The sequence below is a fragment of the Carassius auratus genome, chromosome 9, assembly GCF_003368295.1.
Source record: "Carassius auratus strain Wakin chromosome 9, ASM336829v1, whole genome shotgun sequence".
NCBI classification, from domain to species: domain Eukaryota; kingdom Metazoa; phylum Chordata; class Actinopteri; order Cypriniformes; family Cyprinidae; genus Carassius; species Carassius auratus.
In genome coordinates, this window is record NC_039251.1 from 25146129 (window position 1) to 25169422 (window position 23294).

General features: G+C 37.6%; 1 protein-coding gene across 8 annotated transcripts in view; it reads right to left on the bottom strand.

Annotated features, from left to right (window-relative positions):
• The window catches only part of pard3bb (par-3 family cell polarity regulator beta b), a 296499-nt gene that overhangs the window by 45580 nt on the left and 227625 nt on the right, over positions 1–23294 (bottom strand). For 7 of the 8 annotated variants that reach the window (XM_026272247.1, XM_026272250.1, XM_026272245.1 and 4 more), the window contains one exon: positions 6651–6795. In XM_026272247.1, coding sequence (XP_026128032.1) covers positions 6651–6795 — 145 coding nt within the window. The remainder of the gene's footprint in view (positions 1–6650; positions 6796–23294) is intronic. The other variant, XM_026272249.1, reaches the window with a different exon arrangement.

Genomic DNA, 23294 nt, shown 5'->3' on the forward strand with positions numbered 1-23294 from the left:
AATTCTGTCTGGCCTGGCTATTACACAGGTTCACTTTTAAGGCCTTACTATTTTTGGAATAGCGTATAATGTAAGCTGTTAGCCAACATGGAAAATGTTTTATCTATTCAATAAGGTTGGAGTATATCACAAAAAATTTAAACCGTGTACTGAATGAATTCGAGCCAGTGCAGAGCAAGCTGGAAACAAAGAACAAAGGCTGCTGTATATGAGTGAGAAACCTCTGAGAAACAACAGCAGGTTGGTTCAACCGCCTCAGTTGCCAGAATGCAGAAAAAGGCCATTAAAGTCAATTAAGAGGAAATTTAGGATGGAAATGAATTATCCAGCCCTCTAATCTCATCATAGCCATGTGGTGATCAAGAGGGCAGATTATCACTCGCAAATTACTGCAGAGTTCAATGGCTCTCCCACGGGTGGCCATTTTGTTTGAGGTCAAGGTGAAAATTAAAGTTTGCAGTTTCAAATTCATTGAAAGAACAACAAAGTAAACAATCTTAAAATCAAAAATATTGTACATTTATGGCATTAAAGTTACAGTGTGTAATTAGTTCACTAGCATTACCAAACCGAATTTGCAAAAAAAGAAATAAAATTCAACAGGTTTTTAAGAGTTTTTTTTTTTTTTTTTTACATATTAAGAAAGTCTAGAAGTATTGTAACATTCAAAAAAAAAAATCACACACTTCATTTAGATTCTACAAAGCAAATTTTACAAATATAGCATATGATACTCTATTAATAGCTTACTGAAGTAATTCAAAGGTGCCTGATAAGAGTTGTTAGTGCCAGTGTGCACCTATTTTTGCCAGTATGTTGCTTCTACTGATGAATGAAAGAACAAAATAGACTCCTGAATCCAACATGTATACAATAAACCAAAGACAAATACGTTCTTTCATTTTTTTTCATCAAAAACTAACAGAGAAAACTGTTTCAATGGCCCCAGACTATTGCCTGTAACCATACTGAAAAACTTATGCAATAAGCTCTCTGGTTCCTCATTGAATAACCAGCCTCAGATGCAACATAATAGACAGTAGTTGTTTCGTTTATCCATTGTTTAGGCACAACTTAGAACAAAGATATAGATTTCCCCTTCATGAAAATGGGCACTGACCACTCATAAACACCGAACGGATGACAGCCACGGGCCTTTCTCAGATTGCTTAACTGGAAAGTTTTCCAGAACCAAAATGTTTGGAGTTAGAAACCCTTTGGTTTTGCCAATGTTGAAATTTGATCTGATCAAACATTCAAACTGTGTTTGTTTGTGGGTGGGTGGTCTGAGGGCAATACATTCACAAGCTGAATTCATTACCTAGAACAGCCAGACAAACTTCAAAAGGGTTTTTTTTTTTTCTTAAAATTCTTTAAGTCTGAATGTTTATAGGCTTTCAGATAGACAGACAGACAGACAGACAGACAGACAGACAGACAGACAGTCAGTCAGTCAGCCAGACAGACAGCTAGACAGGACAGACAGACAGACAAGCAGTCAACCAGACAGACAGTCAACCAGACATACAGAAAGAAAGACAGGTAGACAGACAGACAGACAGACAGACAGACAGTCAACCAGACAGACAGACAGACAGAAAGAAAGACAGACAGGTAGACAGACAGACAGTCAACCAGACAGACAGACAGTCAACCAGACAGACAGGTAGAAAGACAGACAGACAGTCAGACATACAGGTAGACAGACAGACAGACAGTCAACCAGACATACAGAAAGACAGACAGACAGTCAGCCAGACAGACAGGTAGACAGAAAGACAGACAGTCAACCAGACATACATAAAGAAAGAAAGACAGACAGGTACACGGACGGACAGACAGACAGACAGTCAACCAGACAGACAGAAAGACAGACAGACAGTCAACCAGACAGACAGACAGTCAACCAGACATACAGAAAGACAGACAGACAGACAGGTAGAAAGACAGACAGACAGTCAGACAGTCAGCCAGACATACATGTAGACAGACAGACCAGACATACAGAAAGACAGACAGACAGACAGTCAGCCAGACAGACAGGTAGACAGAAAGACAGACAGACAGTCAACCAGACATACAGAAAGAAAGACAGACAGGTACCCAGACGGACAGACAGACAGACAGTCAACCAGACAGACAGAAAGACAGACAGACAGATAGATAGATAGGGAAAAGTTTTAAAAATGAACTAATTCTTCAAACTGAATCTCAGGTCCTGGTGCCTGTGAAGTCAAAAAGACCACACAATGTCCCATTTGTCATTTTGTGGTCATGACTTCACTCCGCACTAATTCCCAAATGGCACCCTCAGCCCTCGCGGCCCTCTGGCCAGTCTACACTCGGCCTGACTTCTACAATCAGATGAAAGTTACACAGCCACCATGTTGAATCAGCATCAAATTCCACCTGGCAAAGGCACTTGTGAGGTTTGTTCTAAAACCCAATGCGTCTGGACATTTAAAGGGTAAAATACACCAGATCCTCCTGACAGCCCTCCAAATGCATGTCTGGCTTCTAACTCCTTGACGTTACTCAGTTTGGGCAGCAGGGTGGACGCAATGGAAGAGTTTACGGACCTATTAGGGTTTCCCCAAGTCTAACCTCTCTCTCTGCTTCAGCTCTGTGGTTTGTATCGTTCTCAGAGAGGAAAAGATGACAATGGTTGGCTGGGGGCCATTCCAACAGACAGGAACCTAAATGCTTAAGCTGCATATTGTTAAAGCTCTCAGATGGGTCTCTTGACACCATGTTGCTAATTTCGATACCTGCTTTTACATTCAACTGGGATTCAGAGCCAGCATCAAAGGATCACATCACATCCTGTCCCTTTTATGGCCAAATCGACCTTGACTTAGTAAGAGCTGCTACCAAAATATGCACAGAATAAGAACTGAGGTCAAAAACCTGCAGAGAAAAACGGGAAAGCACATAAGGGAAGGACCGCATCTCACTCAAACCACAACTGAAGAAACCCAGTGAAATCCAGCACCCGACTGGAGCATATTAAACAAATATTCTCCGCTAGTATTTCAACGGAAAATATTTCATTATTGGCTATAGGTTTAATGAAAGTGTGACTTGAAAAAATAAAGATATGGGAAAACTCTGTATTTTTGGGATATTTTCTCATTGTGTGAACGAGAGATGCAGCTGTTGATGTGTGCTGGAGATGGATCTGGATTGGAAAGGAAACAACGGCTGGTCCTCAGAGCAAAAGAGAGACACTCTGACAGATTTGTGTGGTTAGTTTCTCATGGACTGCATCATTCCTCTCAGGGGAAACAAGGGCGAGTGAGAGAGGACAGTGCTAGTAAATACCGCCAGCATTGACGCCTATCCCTCATTAGGACCGTAGCAGTTAGGCGGCAGTTGGAGCATTATCATACCAACTTTAACTGCCTTACAGGCCCTATAAACAGTCACAAGACTACCATATATATTTTTGGATGCTATTTAGACGCCTCTCCACGGCTCATCGGTTGCCTTCTCACGACTGATTCCATAAAGAGAGGCCTTTGAAAACATGAACAGCCTTCCTTTTAATCCTGAAGCCCATTTGCTTGAATTTTTCACTTGGTAAAAATAGTTTATGGAGACATTAGACACTGCAGGCAACACATAACATAATTGCGTGCTACATAGACGGTGTGGCGTGCATCTTATCTCAACATCTGAGGAATGAACAGCACAGAACCCGCGAGACAGCAACCAAATTTGCCTTTAAGCTTTTGAACTTCCTGTTTGCTATCTTCAGACTTCCATATAAATGTATAATACACTTCTGCATTTATTATGCATTTATGCATTTGCTAGGCTCTTTCATCCAAAGTGATTTGCAGTGCATTCAAGGTATACGTTTTCTCAGTATGCGTGTTCTCTGGGAATTAAACCCATGACCTTGGTGTTGGGAGCAGCTGAGGTACAGGAATGATTCCAAGATGGCACAGGATCATGGGTACAGGTACCTTCTGGAGGACACGCATTTGTTCGGTTCCAAAACCTAGTGAGTTGCCTACGTAAGCAGTATTTTAGGGCTTCATTTTAAGGCATTAAAGTCACACTCCCACCATGAAGAGGCAACATAATTATACCGCCTACTAAGATACCTTTGTTTGGCTAGATTCTAAGGCAGCATCATATTTACATCTTTCTTGTTATTTAATTTCGGCTAGCCTTTCATTTAATTTACACTCTGTATTATTTACATTATCTACACAAGAAATTCAAAAGTTTGTGGTTGGTTAGGTTTTTTTAAATGTTTTTTAAATGTTTTGAAAGAATTTTCTTATGCTCAAAACCGCATTTATTTGATAAAAAATTCTGATTAAATGATTAAAAAGTAATATTGTAAAATACTAATACGATTAAAGCTGCAAGAGGGTTGACAATTTTTGGTAAATTTATGGAAACTTTCCAAAAATTTCTGAAGGTTTATGAAAGTTTCTCAAAAATCCTTCAAATTTTCCCAAAATTTTGGAATGTTTCCAAAATGTACCTGGAAATTTTCCACCTTTTTGCAACCCTACTAAAAAAACAAACAAACATTTTGACACATTAAAATGTAAATGTAAAATGTAATGTATTCCTAAGATGCAAAGCTCTTTCTCTTTACTATCAAAAATCAATCTATCAATTTTCTCATTGAAGTTAAATAAATGCATCCTTTGTGAAAAAAAAAAATTGAGATAGTGGCCAAAATAAGATTTAAGAAATACATATATTTAACTAAATGAAAAACAGTAAGTCTAATTAAAATGAACTATTTTTTAATGTGCTATGTATATTTATGCTTACCAGAGTATTATCAACATGCTAAGATCAAACTTTTCTATGTCTGATACGATGCTTCCTTAGAAAACAAGTTCTTTGGAAGTGGATAGCGAGGCAGCTCACTGGTTTTGGAACAGACCCATTTTTTGACACAAATACTGACAAATGCCAAGCCTTTATTTCATCTGGACGTCAGAAGTCCTCACAAGTGAACTTGCGGTCACTGAGACTACACCGCAGTCATGCTTGAGCAATACAGTCACTGAGTCAGCACAGAAATTCATGGAGTGGTCGAGCGTCATCAATCAATGTCTATACACACTCTATATCAAACTCTACTGTAGTCCCGTAACACATTTACACAGAGCAGTGATGAACCAGTAAACACTGCGAAGCTTCGCATAATTACAAAAGAAAAAAATAAATGGTTATGACATCATTGGTAGGGTCCTCTGGCAGAGAAAAGCTAAAACATTTACTGGAAAGCAGGACTGTGTGTAAACCGATTTGCTTGTGTGGCAATAGCTGAACGCTTCTGGTTCTGGAACAGCCCAGCAAAACAAATCCCAGTCACTTTTTCCATTTCCCTGTGTTTACCAGGAACATCCTTGCGGGTTGAACGAGTGAAATATGTACAGATATGTCCATAAAAGGGCTAAATCTGAAAGCAGACGAGAGGCAGCTATAACAATAGGCAGTCATAACGTGTCTGTCATGAGGAGTATTCTTTATATCCATGGTGTAGTCTAAGTAACAGTCACAGAAAAGAGTGTGGAAACTGTGAATGTCTCTTCAAGATTGTGGGTGTGTAAAGTCACAGGATATGGTGAATTCTCATGTTACCTTCGGGCAATCGTCATCATTTCCACAAAGCAGTCATCAGGCCTGTAGGTAGTTCCAAACCATTTCACCGCGTGAAAACCGCTCACACGTTTCCTCTAATGCAAAAACGGCGGCTGATAACTTTGTTTTGCTTTGACGCAGCGAATGTTTGTTTCCTTCAGTAGCTGAATAATTAGCACTGAATAAATAGATAAATAAGCACCGACGAGCAAACGAATAAATGCAGTGTCGACCTTAATGAGCGGGCTCGTTAGATTGGGTGATTGCTGTTTGGAGTTCGTTTAATTCGATCTGCCTCTCTAATCCCACAGCCTGCGATGCTTCATTGTTCACCGCAGCTCTTACAAAAACAGACGCTAGCTCATTTGAATTTGAGAGGTATAACTATTGATCTCACACAAAGGGAATTACTGTGTGTTCTGAGAGAAAACAAATTACGCTGGTTTTTCCCAATCCTAATAAAGAAAGGCGCCAATGCATTTGGTGGAAGTTTCTATGACTCCTGATTAAGAATGTTAAAGTCTGTATTGCTGAATTGAGGCAGTATAGAGAGATACTGAGGCAATTAACCACTCTGATTAAGGGAAAGGTAAAAATGATGTGAACGGAGGCCACACCGGCCAATGGCTGCTGTATTGAGAAAATCTCTTACTAGCCATGAAACTACATTGGTATTATTTTCAAAAATACGCTTCCGTTCAAAAGTTTGTATCATAAACAGCACAACTGTTCAACATGGATGATAAGAAATGTTTTTCGAGCAGCAAATCAGCATATCAGAATGATTTCTGAAGGATCATGTGACACTGGAGTAATGGCTGCTGAAAATTCAGCTTTGCATCGCAGGAATAAATTACATTTTAAAATATATTAAAATATAATACAGTTATTTCAAATTGTAATACTCTTTCACAATATTACTGCTATTTACAGTATTTTTAATCAGCCTTGGTGGTATAAGACACTGTTTTCAAAACTCAAACTCAAACCCATTTCCCAGCCACTGCTTGGCAATCGTTAATATTGAAACCTACATGTGTGTGTGTTTGATGTCTTACTCTGTGCGGGTCATACTCTGGTCCTCTCCGTCGGGCCTCCAGCTCCTCATAGGCTGGAGCTGCTCCCTCTCTACGAGCCTGAAGATACTCCCTCCTCAGCTGCTGGATACGGTCCATACTGCTGCAAAAACACACAATCCACTTAAATATTAAATTAATGTAAAAAAGGGTTGCTTTGGCATAATGGCTAAAGATCTGGGCTGGTAGCCAGAAGGTTGTAGGTTCAAAATCAACTGAAAGATTCCAAATACAAATTTAATTCAATTAATAAAAATAAATAAATCACAATAATTATATAATCCAGTCTTTTACTAGGTTCTAGACAGTTAAATAACACGGGTGGGGGGTTGGTTTACTTAGTTTCAGATACAGCAAACAGATATGAGTGTTTTTTAAGAGTGTAATAAAATAGCTCAATATTTAAAAACATGTCAAAAGATCCTTGTGTTTAGTTCCAATTAGTGAAGCTCTATCTATCTCTTTTGACATTTGCACCTGCAATCTTTTGCCATCTTCAAAGACTAGGCCACACCACCCCCTTACATCTGCACACAGCCTCCTACGCACCAATACTATTTCCCAACATACACATTTATAGACTTATAGTAGTATGCGCAAGATAACACACAATTTCCCAACCCCGGCCCACTCACACCCATCCAGAACAAAGAGTCACTATCGATCTGACCTATACATCATGTGATGGATAAAAATCCAGAAGCCCAATATATCAGGCTGTTGATATGTCCGGATTGTAGCCACTTAAGGAGGAGGCAGACTTCGGTCTGGTATCCCAGGCTACGGCTCTATCATCTGCACTTATCAGAAACAACAAGGTGATGACAACTGAGCTAAAGCAGAAAGAAAGACTCAATACTGTCACAGATAATCAACAGCCCTTTGTTACAAGCCACTTCAAATCTAGGCAGAATCACATAATCACACACACAGAGAGATTCAGAATGATATCGTCATTTAAGAAAAAGAACTCTGATGCAGTTAAAAAAAAAAAAAAAAAAACCTACGATACTGCGAGTTAAATTTTATTATTTATTAATTTTTTACTTTAATTTATAATTAAAACAAAAAATTCTAACATTTGTACAACCTCATGTAATTTCAGGTCTGTTTGACATTGTCTTCCGTAAAATGAGATATTATGCTAAAATGTTCAAGCTGCTCTTTTCATGAAAGTGAATGGATATAAAAAGTAAAGTGAATGTTCTCTCCAAAAATCACAATAAGTGTATCAAAGAAAGATGTGTTCTATATTTTGAGTTTTATAATTGTAAGCACTATGATAGCTTTATGAGAGGAACAGATCGAAATGTAAGCTGTTTTTACTTAATATCTAATGTGACAACTGTGGTCACCATTCACAATCATTGAACATCCCCTTTTGTGTTCTACAGAAGAAAATAAGTTGAAAAAGAGATGATTTACTGGACCATGGGTCTCTTAATCTTTTTCCTCAATGTTAATTTTTAGGTGATCTATCTCTTTAATACCATTCTACTTGTCCAAAGCTCAATGAACATCTCTGCTTTTCCAGACACAGCAAAATGACGCGCTTATCAAATGTTCAAGAGGGGAATATGTGATATTTCTCCTGCTCAAATATTGTGTAGTGGCACAGAACTGTGGAAGTGTGACTTGGGAGATAAAGTCCTGTCAGTCATCTCACAGCTTCTAACACACAAACACCAAAATCAATCTCTCAGCACTTGGCTAACACAAACACAACCTTTCCACAACTGTTGCTTCCCATTGTCAACACAGAGCCGAACAGCGATGCCCACCATCTCAGCGAGGGGTAAATGCAGTGATCAGACGCTGTGGGTGAGGATCCTATCGTAAACTTCACACATCAGACAGTCATTTTTCAGGGCGTCAACCCCTGGGGGACAAAGCCAGCTGTCTATGTCTATGCACTATGAATGTACAACTGAAAACAAAAGGAAGATGAAAATGTTAGGAAAAAAGGGCAACACAATAAGTTAAAAGACTGTATGCACAATAAAGACATTGCTTTGATAACCTAAATGGGATGAAGCCAACAATTACAACGACACTGTAAAATAGAGGAAGCACATTGTTGAACTAGCATAGAAAAGCAAACACTGTCTCAACTATAGGCACGCCATAATAAAACAGCGATAAATTACATCTCTACCCTAATGATCTGAGTTGTTTTGTCCTAAACAGTTGAAACTGACAGGCATCAAGACATTTTGCTGGCAGTCTATTTTTTTTTTTTTTTTTGTAGTCTGTGAGTAGCCCGCCCTACACAGTGAATTCTCTCCCTGAAGAAAACAGACTTGTTTTCACAATAAAACTACAACTCTACAACTAAAGGACAAGTAGTACTTTCATCAAAAACAAGTGTAGGCTGACCACTCTACAAAATTCCCTCATTCTCCCTTTAAACGCAGGACACCAAAATTCAATTTACCGTTTTTTCATGTTCCTGACCAATCAGATTAACTGAGAGAGAGAGAGAGAGAGAGAGAGAGCAAAGAATGTGTGTTAGAGAGAGAAACTTGGAGAACAGAGGGTGAGACAGTAGAGGGATTAGATTAAAACAAAACAAATTAACATGTCTTTTTTAAAAGCTCGTTAGGCAGACTTCGTGAGTGCCAGGCATTCCAGAGGGATGATGCTGTGGGAACGGGCCAGAGTGAGGCGACCCGGCGGCCACACGCACACTCCAGCTCCTGTACAGAGCACGCTGAACCCGGACAGTGAGGTCTCAAAACAAACCAACTGTCTGTGCAGAACAACACACATACTCAGGGACACACAACAAGAAAGGTCCCACTGCAGATTAATAACAGACCCACACACACATACAAAAAATAAAAACTGTCCGACCTTTCAGGAACAATAAAGATTTGTGTGTCTCAAGTAGGCCTAATGTTGCCGCTGCTGCTGCAGTCCCGGAGGTGCTACTGGGAAGCACACATTCAGATGCACAAAAAAACACACATTTCTTTCATTCATTCCACACTTTCCTTAGTGGAATGAATGACACACAGTGGACCATGACAAAGCCAGCTCAGGTTGTTTCCAGTCTCTGTCCAACTAATTGAAACCACATAACATATCTAACAATCTGCATTTACAGATATAAAAAGAACAATTAACACTGTTAAATGTATGGTTGTCAGTTGATTTAATATGAAATGTTAACATGCTGTTAAGCTCTCTTTCAAGAAAACTGAATTATGTGCAAAACATATGTGGCATATCTAAAATAGTACAGAACAGATCTATATGTCTCCGAACAAATTAAAAACATCACATTTTCTCAAATTCTGCATCAAAATGCACAATAAATGCATACTGCAAAGAAAATGTGTTTAACTTTTACTTTTCACACTTTTTTATCATTTCGTTTTAGTCTTAGGTCTTAAGTTATTTAGTTTAACTTAATTTACTTAACAATTACAAAATAAAACTGCACAAATATTAATAAAAACTCTAATAGTATGACAGTATCTCAACACTTTTCAATGCATTTTTAAAGTATGTGTTTTTCCTGGGAACCTTGAGTTGCTGGCGCCATGGTCTACCAGTAGCACACCCAAAAGACATATAAATAAATATTATTGATCTTATTGTGCCATGAATGATTTTCTGTTGTATTTTTCTTACAATGTAACTAAGGCCACGGTGGGGGTGAAAAACAACACACTACAGAAGTTCAATAAGTTACGAATGCAGTTTCACATTCACTTCAGTATCAGCCATTAAAATAGCCAGACACACACACACACACACACACCAGCAAACCACAGAAATGCCCCCCCACATGGGAGAAACACTCTGAGGCACCAGGGCAAGAATTGCAGTGCAGCACAGAGCGGGTTGGACAGCAGCAGGTCAGACAGACAGCAGCTCATCCAGGGGGCAGACGCAGAGTTATGCCCCTATTACAACCCTTCCATTTTTCACTTCTCAATCTCAGTGATTGGAGAGCTGAGAGAATAGAGCGGGTAAGTGTGGCAGCATCCATCTTCTCTTCCACCATACTCCCTCACGGCTACTTTACACAATTTATGAGGCACATAACACACACAAAAATGAGAGAGAGAAGGAAAGAGAGAACAGGAGATGAAATCACATGCAAGTCTTGATCCAAATCTCGTATTGATTGGAACACTGTATAGGGCCATAAAATACTAATACATAAAATATTATGACCTTTTACCGCTAAATTGAAATTGACCACAATGGAGAGGGATGGTATTATGCATAAAAATCTGCTGCGGCAGTTGTACTTCACAATAATGGTGTCTGAAATGGGCGGATGCTGTTGATTTCTTGAGTCTTTGTGGGACGACGTGCAAAACTGCAGGTCTAGACCAGTGCAGTAATTCATGTCACAAGAATAGTAGGGTCGTGACAACAAGCACAACTAGACATCGCCTTCCAAGTCTTTCTGGAAAAGAGTAATCCAATAATAAAGTAAGAATCCATTATTAGATATTAGAAACTTAAATCTGTGTTTAATCATGTCTTTGGATATGGAGACAAAGAGACCACAGTAGAGTTACAGCACTGCTATGAAATGTACTGGAGAGCAGTGGCTTTACCGCATGCTGTTACAATATTTCAACAGCAATAATATAGCAACAATATTTGGGGTACTTGACATTAAATTATTATTTTTTTCCTCCCTCCTGTGGTGTCATCTAACTAAAAATATAATAAATTACTAAATATTCAGTGACCTCATATTAAACCTCATGTCTAAAGACGTGGAATATTTATACTTAAAAAAACAGGAATCACTAGTATAATTTAAAAATGAATAAATTGAGGGAAAACGTGATTTAAAATGGTGAAAACCTAAACAGACATGGTGACCTAATATAGATACATTTGTACATCTAAACCTAAAATGTATTTACATTATCACAAAGGATTTTTTTTTTAATTTAATTTTTTAATTTACATATCTTTTTATTTTATTTTTTTACTTCTCACACACTCTCAAGTGTGTGAGAAGATTTTTGCACCATAAGTTAGTAGAGTGCAGTGACTTTATCTTGTTATTTCATTTAAATACAAAGTTTATTTATCCATTTATTGCATTAACCACACGTATGACACTGGAATCAGCTTGAAGCAAAATCATTCAAAATTTAAGGATCTGAGCTTAAATCAGCTTCGCTCTAAAGGTATTTGGCAGTTGTACAAACCACAAACACGCACACACCATAAAACACCAAACACGTGCATTTATTCTGAGCCTGTGGTTCCCAAGCAAGCCATTTCCCCTGCAGTGTCTGGGCTCTGTAGTTATGCTTTCAACACTCCATCATGCAGCCATCATATCCAGAACGCCTTAATTACTGCTGCCATTTTGACTGAGCACCCTCCTCACCCTCCAAATGAATAACACCATCAATGTTTAATAAGGGTCCTGCTCTAATCAAAGACACAGGCACACACCTCTCACTCAAATACACATGAATGCACATACGCTCACCCCCAAATATACACATAGCCTGCAGTTCCAAACATAATCATAAACTCAGCTGGTCACGCACAGAGGGAACCCGACATTAATATGGCCACAGGCTATGAAACAGGGCTGATGGAGGAAGGGGAGGGAGTGCGAGGGAGGGAGAAAATATGTTCAGAATGGCATACTATGATACTACCCACTTTCTACTAGTTTTGCAGTGTGCATACAGTGGATGGTATACAGAAGTTCTGTATGCATGGAATGGATGGCATACGTACGGGATAATCAATGGCTAGTTGTGCATCAATGCACGATGTGGAGGTGAAGAACCATCCAATGGGCAGTGGAGATGTTACATTAGATGTTACCATGGTTACCAATGTTTATAGGAAGCACATTAGAATAGAACATGATTAAACTGATCTGTAAAACATAATTAAACATAATTTTCTGTAAAGTTGCTTTGTAACGATTTGTATTGTAAAAAGCGCTATACAAATAAACTTGAATTGAATTGAATTGAATCTGGAACTAGCTGTGCAGTTAAACAAATTTAATCAACACCTGCCAGCCAATCAGAATAGAGTATTCAGACACACCATGGCATAAAACAAAATATTCAAGCATGGAATAACATATCCTACAAAGCAATGCGTTAATCTTGACAACCCATTTTAAGGTTTAAGGGCATCAAATCAACTGACCAAAGTTATTGTATTACTTGAAATATAGCAGAAAAAAAAAATATATAAAAAAAATAAAATAAACCATCATCATCAGAAGCTCATCTTTTAGGCACACCAAGGCAGCACTTATTTGATCAAAAATGAAGCACAAAAAATTTATATTATATATATATATATATATATATATATATATATATATATATATATATATATATATATATATATATATATATATATATATTATTACAAGTCTTTTATTTTAATATATTTTTATATTATTACAAGTCTTCTATTTTAATATATTTTAAAACGTATTTTATTTCTGTGATGCTTTGTCATTTATTTCAAAAAAATTAATCAATAGAATCTGTAAATTCATCAATAGAATCATAATCAAAGAATCTGTAAAAATGTATCTTTTAGGATTCTTTGATGATTTTGCTGATTTATTTCAAATTAAAATGTTTCGTAACATTATAAATCTCTTGACCTTTTGATCAATTGAATGTATCCTTGCTGAATAAAATTATCTACCAAAAAAGATCCTACTAACCCCAAAATGTTATGTGTGTACTGTACTGTGTACATTAAATAGAATTTGCTTCAGTACAATCATTACATTTAGGAATCAACATATCTTCATGTCATACTAAATATTTTTCTGACTAAGGATTAATGAGTCTGAAAACTCATTTATGGATGCTTTTATATTTTAAATGGTGATCATCATCATTCTCAAGGGTAAAAATAAAACATTAATTCCTAATTTAAAAAAATCTAATAAAAAAATCCAGTATCCAGTGTAGTACACACTCTGTGCAGTAAGCATTGAGAGCGGATCAGAAGAACGGGAGAGCAGTGGTGGGCGGCAACGGGAATCAAATAAGGGCACTGGCTCTCCGGATAGCGTTTCCCCCGATAAGCTGAGCCTCAGCACCTGGTGACTAAGAAAGGCTTAATTTGCACTCTGCTCTTTCCCTCACAGAAGCTCATTCTACAGGAGTGTTACAAGAGAAAGTTCAATAAAGGGTAAAGATATTTATTTTCTCTCTCTCGCAGTGGCAGGGGAGCACGGCATTAACTACAGCCAATGGTATCGATTCCCTTGGGTCAGCGACGTGTCTGTGTGACTGCAACGATGGGGGATTTATTGTTCGGCTGTGAAACAACAAGAGTTGCGATTTTATCTATTAATTTCATACTCAAGTGACTGGGTAGTTGGCCGGCATCCCACGGAAGCTGAGAGATGGGAGATATTAAACGAATGGAGTCGTTAATAACTTACTGAGAAACCTTGCCTTAAAGGGACAGTTCACCCAAAAAATAAATTCTTTCATCATTTACTCACCCTCATGTTGTTCTAACCTCACATGACTCCTGTTCTTCTGTGAAATACTCAAGAACTTCAGCAGAATGTTGAATGCTTTGCTCCATGCAATAAAAGGCTTTGGATAAAGCGTCTGCTAAAAGACTAAATGTAAATATAAAAGCAATTTATAATGAGGCCTCCAAAAAATAATACCTTCAATGCACTCAAAGTAAAAAACAAAAAAAACAAACAAAAAAACAACAACATTACCCCAAGGTTTCAAACATTTAAATGCAGACCCCGAAAATAAGCTATTATATTATATTATATTATATTATATTATATTATATTATATTATATTATATTATATTATATTATATTATCACAGACATTTTTATTATATAATTTCAAGTTCAGCATGTGTTTTTTGCATTAAATTATTTATTTGCCTAATAATAAATACATTTATTTAATATTTTTATATTATTAAAACTATTAGATGAAAACTCGTAGTGCACAAATAACTTTTTTTTGTCTATTTAGGAGCTAGACAGCTGTTTGTCACCGATCATTTATATTATATGCAAAACCGCAGCATGAACTTTCTGCTAAACATCTTATTATGTATTTTGTGTTCATGCAGGTTTGGAACATCGTGAGAGTAAATGATGACAGAATTACACACAGACGCACACCATGTGATATGTGTACAAGATCTCAGCTCTTTTATCCTCCATCTCGCCTCGTTCACATCCCTCTGTTCATGTAGTCACCCCGCAGTGAACAGTTTTCCCCTCTTTGTCTCGACAAAACCCCCTGCTAGGTCTGAGGACAACCCCTCTCTCTGTCTATTAATGGTGTAATGCTGGAGAGAAACTTCAGGTCAGCGGATCTTAAGAGTTGGATAAATGATGGTTTAAAGCTGGAGGGGCATGCATAAATCCAGTAGACATGTCTGCTTTTGACAATGGAGACACAGACATCAAGAGAAACGCCGAACGGAGCCGTATGGCACAGAGCAATCCATTCCTTCATCTTCGAAATGGACCAAAAAAACATTGTAGGTCATAAAAACAGCAAGATTTATACACTGTAAAACCAAAGACATCAATTTCTGACCCGAAGAGCAACAGAACAGGACAGAAATGCTGGAATCGACACACATCCACACTAACGAGTGAGCATGTGAACCACACTGAGGGCCGTCGAGGGGAATCTTGATGTAATCCACCAATTTGATTCAGAGAAGCTCCTCTGGTTGATAATCGGCATGCTTCTGTCAATCACATGCTCCCAAATCAAAAATCAATTCCATTCAAGCACTCTTTATCATGCCTGTTTAACACACATTATTACCATATTACCCCAGGCCAACAACGAGAGCTCGAGTGGGTAAGTACACCTGAGAAAGCAGCTGAAGAAAAGACATTGCAATCTGAATTTACTAAACAACAAAACCCTGAGGACACAAAGAAGCTTTGTGGATTCGAGCAATAAAGTATGAAAGGTCATGCGACACAATGAACCATGATTAAATGTAATTTAAAGTACAGGCTTGAGCACCTTACTTTATATACAACTGTATATATATAAATGATTTTTACTTATTGAACATAACTTTGTAAATAAACCATATTGTAACACTAGCACACTCAAGACAAACATGTGACAATAATTTAAAATCTCATTCTTATTAGTGACAGACAATCAAAATTTATCCATAAACACTTTCAACCCGTATTTGTTGCACATAACAATGAACAAATCATTCATTTTTTAATGACTCAGCAAAAATGATTCATATAACAGCCACCAACTCACTAGTGTGTCAGTGGTTCACATTGTCCAGAGCTGCAACTGAATTCACAAGTACTGTGATATATCTATATACTTCATGTGTAATTACAGATGTATTTTTTTTTTTGCTGAAATAAATAGTAATAGCATAAATCAAATAAATACATTTAAGTGTTTATTTAAAACAAAGTGTGACCAATTTTTTACTATTATGTCAATGGGAAGCAGCAACTGTTTGGTTATCCACACAACTGACAGAATCAAACCGAAACAAATCTATACTTAATACAAAAACAAAACGGTCCTTGCTTATCTAACTTGAATCATAGTATATATGCTAAAACGTCTATTCATAATATCATGCCGCATTATTGTTTGCCTATGAGAAGATTTGAACTCGATTAACTGAAGCACAGAACAATCATGTTTACGGAGTGCTTCTATAATCTGTCAAAACATGAATTTGCTTCTTAAATGTTTCAATTAGGCATCAACGTCTACCCTATTGATGCTGAATCCTCCATTTCACTCGGACACACATCAGATTACCAAATAAAATGGGTTGTGTTTCATGTATGTTTAAAAGGATATTGTGCAGCAACTTACTCAGCAGTTAGATTAACAGGTTTTTTAACTGCTAAGTGTGTATTCTATCAAGTCTGAAAAACGGTGTTGACCAATCAGTAACAGACTTAAACTACCATCTAATAAAGCACATTAAATCTGTAATTGTCGCATGGAATCATTCAATCATTTACATCAGAAGAGACAAAGTGCACCCTTATTCCCATAACCTGCTGATGAAACACGACCCAAATCAAGCGGGAAAGAACGATGAGCAATCGTGAAGAAGACAGCGAGGCCACGGATGCCATAATGGACATATACGTGTTTGGGCGAGGAGAGGAAAGAACCGGATCTATCAATTTCCCACAACTCTCCCCTCGAGTAATTTTGCGGCGAGCTTCGGCGCTCTAATTGGTGGACATTTTCAGAAATGAAATTTGACAACAAAAGATAGCCGGCAATGACAGGCCGGCTCCCAGGCTCCCTAACCAGAAGTGACGGCACTTTTTATATGCCATCTGCAATTGAAGAAATAATTAGAAGTATTTTGGCTGGTGTAACATTATTTGGACAGGCCATCAACGTTCGCCGACCCCTCCCGCGTCCTCTCATTCGCAGGTGAAGCTCAATTTGTGCTCGGACTGTTTCATTAAAACACCAGTCACACCAACTCTGCCTTCGTACAGCAGGCAGAGTGCATTCTGGGTAGGCAAATCTGTGTCTAAGAGTAAGGCAGTAATCAAGTCTTCTATCCTCAACCCTCAATTCTAAAATTGTGCACCTCCAAAAAGGTCTAAAAAGGAAAGAAAATAAAGCATTTGCCTTTCAGTTCAATCAAGCTGAGATGGAATAATGAGGTGAATATAATTAGGGCCCGAGCACCGAGGTGCGAGGACCCTCTTGTATCTGCTTTGTTTATTATTATTATTATTAGGGCCCGAGCACCGATGGTGTGAGGACCCTCTTGGAATTGCTCCGTTTATTATTATTATTATTATTAGGGCCCGAGCCAATGGGCGCAGGGCCCTATTGTTCCCCTAAGGATTATTCTTATTATTTTTATTTTTTTTTAACCTTCCGGGGGTTTTTGGGGGCCTTAACATACTCAAAAACTCTTGAAAATTGGCATACACATTGGAACCTGCGGCCATCAGGACGCTGCAGAGGCTGGGACCCGGGCGTGGCACAAGGGCTCTACAGCGCCCCCTGGAACACCGTCAGAAAATCCTGAACCATAGCTCACACATACTTGCATGTATTTATATGAAACTCAGTACACTTATAGATCTCATTGAGCCGAACAACTTTCACACTCTATGTCATAGGCTCCGCCCAACAGGAAGTCAGCTATTCAGGGCTGTTTAAAAAAAGCATGCTCTGGAATTTGAAATACTCCTCTGAGGTTTTCCACCCGTTCGCCACAAAACTTGGTGAACATGATCTCAAGACATTGAGGATGAAAAATTGCGAGGGGATTTTTGATATCTCGAACGGTTCGCCCGTGGTGAGGCGTTGAAATTAGGGCACAAAATTTGAAACAGGAAGTGCCTAATAACATCCACATACATTTCCTGAGTTTCATCAAACTTCATCGGTTTGTTCATTGTAATATGTTGCTCGCATATATGTAACTATAAGGTGTCAAAGTTACAGCGCCACCAACTGGCAGCAGGAAGTGTGTCATTTTTTCAAATGCTTTGAATTCAGCATCTTATTTTTACTCTATTTGCTTCAAACTTCATCAGAATAATGACAAAACACGGCAGATGAAAATCTGTTGTGGGTATACTGATATCTAATATAGTGTTGCCATGGCAACGTGTCAAACTTGAATATTCTGTTATGGTGATTTTGAGGCAGACAACAAGCTCAGATTTACATGAAACTCAGAACACATATCAGTATTAATGATATCTAGACAATGGCAAAAGCTTTTAAAAGGGCGTGAAGGAGGCACTCTATAGCGCCACCTTTTGTCAAAAATGGGGGGGTTAGTTTTAGCTACAGACACCAAACTTGGTACATAAATTGTTCTTATTAAGACGGACAATTTTCTAATTCACAGTCATAAGCTATGACAAACAGGAAGTCAGCTATTTTGATTTGTATTTTTATTTTTGGGCAAATTCGGGTGTGAATTAATGCATACTCCTCACAGGGGACGTGCACTATACACACCAAACTTTGTCTACATTTTGAAAAAACATTGAGGAACTTAAATTGCGAATGGATTTTGGATAGCTTGAATGGTTTTGCCGTGGGGATTTTTTGAAATAATATTAAAAAGGGAAACATTATTTGTCTTGTATTTTTAAATTGCAGCTTCCAAACATTTCAAAACCATTTTTTATTTAGAGAACATGCGATTCTGAAGAAATATGCATAGTTGCATGACTTTACAACACTGTATGATTAAAAGAAAATTATAAAACTGCCAGACATCTGATCTCACTCTGAGGCATTCTCTCTGTGTGAGGGAAGGGAGGGGGAGGGGGTGGGGTGCTTGAGGGCCTGCCTGACAGAGAGCGAGAGAGAGAGAGAGAGAGAGAGAGAGAGAGTTAACAACTCTTTAATCAACAGAAAAAAATCTGTAATTGTGTGTTGTTGATTTTTTTCATCATTACAGCTTAAGAAATCTCTCTATCATTTTCTATCATTTTTAGGGACGAAAAAACCTAGTACAATTTGTAGGGCTCAGACAAAATGATTTTATATAATTAGGTTAAGAATTATGTTAATTGCAAAATAAAAAAAAGATTTTAAAAATACATACACGATGACTTGTATATATTTTTTTATTCTGATAATAATTTTAAACTTATTTGATACTGACCTATGACAGCCATTCTGTGACATGACATGACATGACCTGAATTTACACAATCTTGCTGATTTAACAGTAAAACAGTTCAGCTCACAGATAAAGACTAAGCTGTAATGCAGGCAAACATATTTTACAAATGCTTATAGATCAATAAAATTGTTAAAAATGCTTTTTCACAAAGTACATAATAATAAGGCACGTTGATATTCTGATGACATTTTTTTCCAAGTATATTTTACCAATTTCAAATCACATCAATCTTAATAAATACTATAGATCTGGTATTTTATGATTTATGAGTGATATATATAATTGTCCTCGATGGCTGGAAGTGAAATACTCATATTCAGGAGTGCTGAATTTTTAGGCATGTCTTCTTGTCATGCATTGGTCATTGAGCTCATTGTAGCGATGCTTCAGGTGTTGAAATAGATTTGTTATAGATTATACAGGTTCACTGTTTGCAGAGTGTATACAGTATGTGTATGTGGTGCAGACGCAGTAGCGAGAGCATGTTATTGTTACGCAAAAACACATTAAAATAATGTGCGAACATGAATCTCTCCGCTTGCATGCACATTTCCTTTACTTTGACAAAAAACGCGTCCTCTGATACATGCTGCTTTTGCTCGGAGAGCGTGCGCGCACTTAAAACTCGTTTCCTCTGCTCAAACTGTGTCCTGTGCACTCACAACTCTCTCTATGCTTATGCGCTAGATATTCATTCTTTTCACACCTTTCTACTTCTAACCTTTTCTGTTCACATCTTTTACCATGTGCAGTGTGAATGCTCTGATCCATTAACATGGGCTCTGAAAAAAATATGCATTACAGATAGAGCTTGTGAACCTAGCCTTGCATAGGCATATGCACAGTCTGTCCTGTTCTCCTGCTCCATTTAGGAACGCTTCATTTGGACTGGTTCAGATAGCAACACCAAACGTGCAGTGTGTAATACCTATCATGGCCACCACCAGATGGAGCTATAGGATTACTTTTAAATAATTGTTTTAGAAACGTGTATAAAGCATTTAAATCATTTATAAAAATCTTTCAAAGTAAAATAATATGTATTTTAAAAAAGCTAATGAATTTTACTGGTAATATAGTTTTATATAATAATTTCAGAAATGTTTATAGATCAATAAAAGTATTTTTAAAAATGGTTATAGATCATGAAAAGTGCGAATAAGCTCTCTTTGGTTTACATTAGTTAATGCATTAACTAACATGAACTAACAATGAACAATCTATTTTTCAGATCATTTATTAATCTTTTTTATGTTAGTTATTCCTATCATTAAAAATATTATTATTTATGTTTTTTCACAGTACGTAAACTAATTTTAAAATAAAAATGTAATAATAAAAAAAATATTAATAATGTATTAAAATATTTTAACTAAGCTTTAATTAACATTTATATAAACACTTATATTGAAAGAGACTGAAATTGAAGTAATTTTTACTTTTAAAAACCACTTGTAAGACACAGTTAACAAATGCAGTGAGCAGATGAAAGGACAGAACAACAAAGATATATAGTGCCCCCTATTGGCAACAGGAAGTGTCATATTTTACACTGCGGCAAACTACTCCTAGAAATTTTTTGACATTAATGTCTTTTTCGTGGTCAGTCTATCTTGAGTTTTTGTTAAAGGTCGTGTCCATGGCGCCATGACAAAATTGATGTCTCGCCATAGGAAGAGAAGTTGTTGTAACTCAGGCATAAAATATTCGATCTTCCCCAAACTTCAAATGTTTGATAAGAGTCTTGGCCTGAACACATCTGAAGGAAAATATTCCATTATAATGATAGCGCCACCTGCTGGCAAAAAGAAGATTGGCACATATAAATGACTGACATATTCCACTTATATTTACGACTTTAAATGCATATTTCTCGCCGTTCGCTTTTTTTTACTAAAGCCGCTTTCTGGCGGTGAGCCCGGGTGCGAGGGCCCGATCATCGCTGCTTGCAGCTTTAATTAGGGCCCGAGCACCGATGGTGTGAGGACCCTCTTGTTTCTGTGTTGTTTATTATTATTATTATTATTATTATTATTTTTCTGAAACTTTCTCGAAAAGTCATGAAACTTGGCACACACGTCAGAGCTGGAAAAATATTAGGTATGCAATGGTTTGCTAAGGTGGGTGTGGCAAAATGGCTCGACAGCGCCACCTATAAATTTTCAACGAAGTGCATCTTGAGCTACGTTTCACGTACTTGTATGAAAATCGGTACACACATGTAACACACCAATATCTACAAAAAAGTCTCTTGGTACGAAATCCAAATTCCAACAGGAAGTCAGTTATTATTTTTTTTCTCATCCAAAATTTTGTCATTTTTGCCATTTCCGGAGGTTGTACTTTAACGAACTCCTCCTAGAGATTTATTCAGATCAACACCAAAGTTTGTCAGTGTAATCTAAAGGCCGTTGCGATGTTAAATTGCGAAGATCTAGAGTTTTCGTTTGAGGGCGTGTCTGTGGCGGCTTGGCGAATTTCGATGTTTCGCCATGAAAAATGAAGTTGCTATAACTTAGACATAAAATGTCCAATCTGCACCAAACTTCACATGTTTGATAAGACTCCTGACCTGAACAGATCAACATTCCCAAATTTAGTTATAGTCATAGCGCCACCTGCTGGCAACAGGAAGTGAATGCCTTACGCTGCAATGAACTACTCCTAGAAATCTAATAAAATCTAAATTGTGTTATGGTCAGTTTAATCTAAAGGCCTTTGCGATAGTGAATTGTGATTATCTTGAGTTTTCGATAAAGGGTGTGTCCTTGGCGACGTGACAAAGTTTGATGTCTCGCCATGAGAATAAAATTTGTAACTCAGGCATAAAATGTCTGATCTTCCCCAAACTTCACATGTTTGATAAGAGTCCTGGCCTGAACACAACTGAAGGCCAATATTCCATTGGGTGTGGCGAAATGGCTCCATAGCGCCACCTATACATTTTCAACGGAGTGCACCTCGAGCTATGTTTCACGTGCATTTACAAAAATCAGTACACACATGTAACACACCAATACCTACAAAAAAGTCTCTTGGTACGAAATCCGAATCCCAACAGGAAGTCGGTTATTTAGAATTTTCTCTGCAAAATTGGCGGTTTTTTTTGCCATTTTCAGGGGTTGTACTTTAACGAACTCCTCCTAGAAATTTATTCCGATCAACACCAAACTTGGTCAGTTAAATCTAAAGACCTTTGCAATGTTAAATTGCGAAGATCTTGAGGTTTCGATAAAGGGCGTGTCCATGGCGGCCTGACAAATTACGATGTTTCACCATGAAAAAGGAAGTTGCTGTAACTCAGACATACAATGTCCAATCTGCCCCAAACTTCACATGTTAGATAAGACTTCTGCCCTTAACAGATCTACATGCCCATATTCAGTTATAGTCATAGCGCCACCTGCTGGCAACAGGAAGTGACATGTTTTATGCTGCCACAAGCTACTCCTAGAAATCTTTTGACAGAAATGTAATTTTTTTGTGGTCAGTCTAATCTAAAGGCCTGTGCAATATTAAATTATGGAGATCTTGAGTTTTTGTTAAAGGGCGTGTCCATAACGCCTTGGCACAATTTGATGTCTCGCCACAGCAAGAGAAGTTGTTGTAACTCAGGCATAAAATGTTCGATCTTCCCCATACTTCACATATTCGATAAGAGTCCTTCCCTAAACACATCTGAAGGCCAATATTCCATTAAAATGATAGCACCACCTGCTGGCAACAGGAAGATTGGAACATATATGGAATATAATTTGATATATTCCAATTATATTTATGACTTTAAATGCATATTTCTCGCCGTTCACCTTTTTACTAATGCCACTCGCTGGCGGGGAGCCCGGGTGCGAGGGCCCGTTCATCGCTGCTTGCAGCTTTAATTATTATTATTATTCTTCTTCTCCAAAATGAATCGCATTTTTGAGGGCCTAAA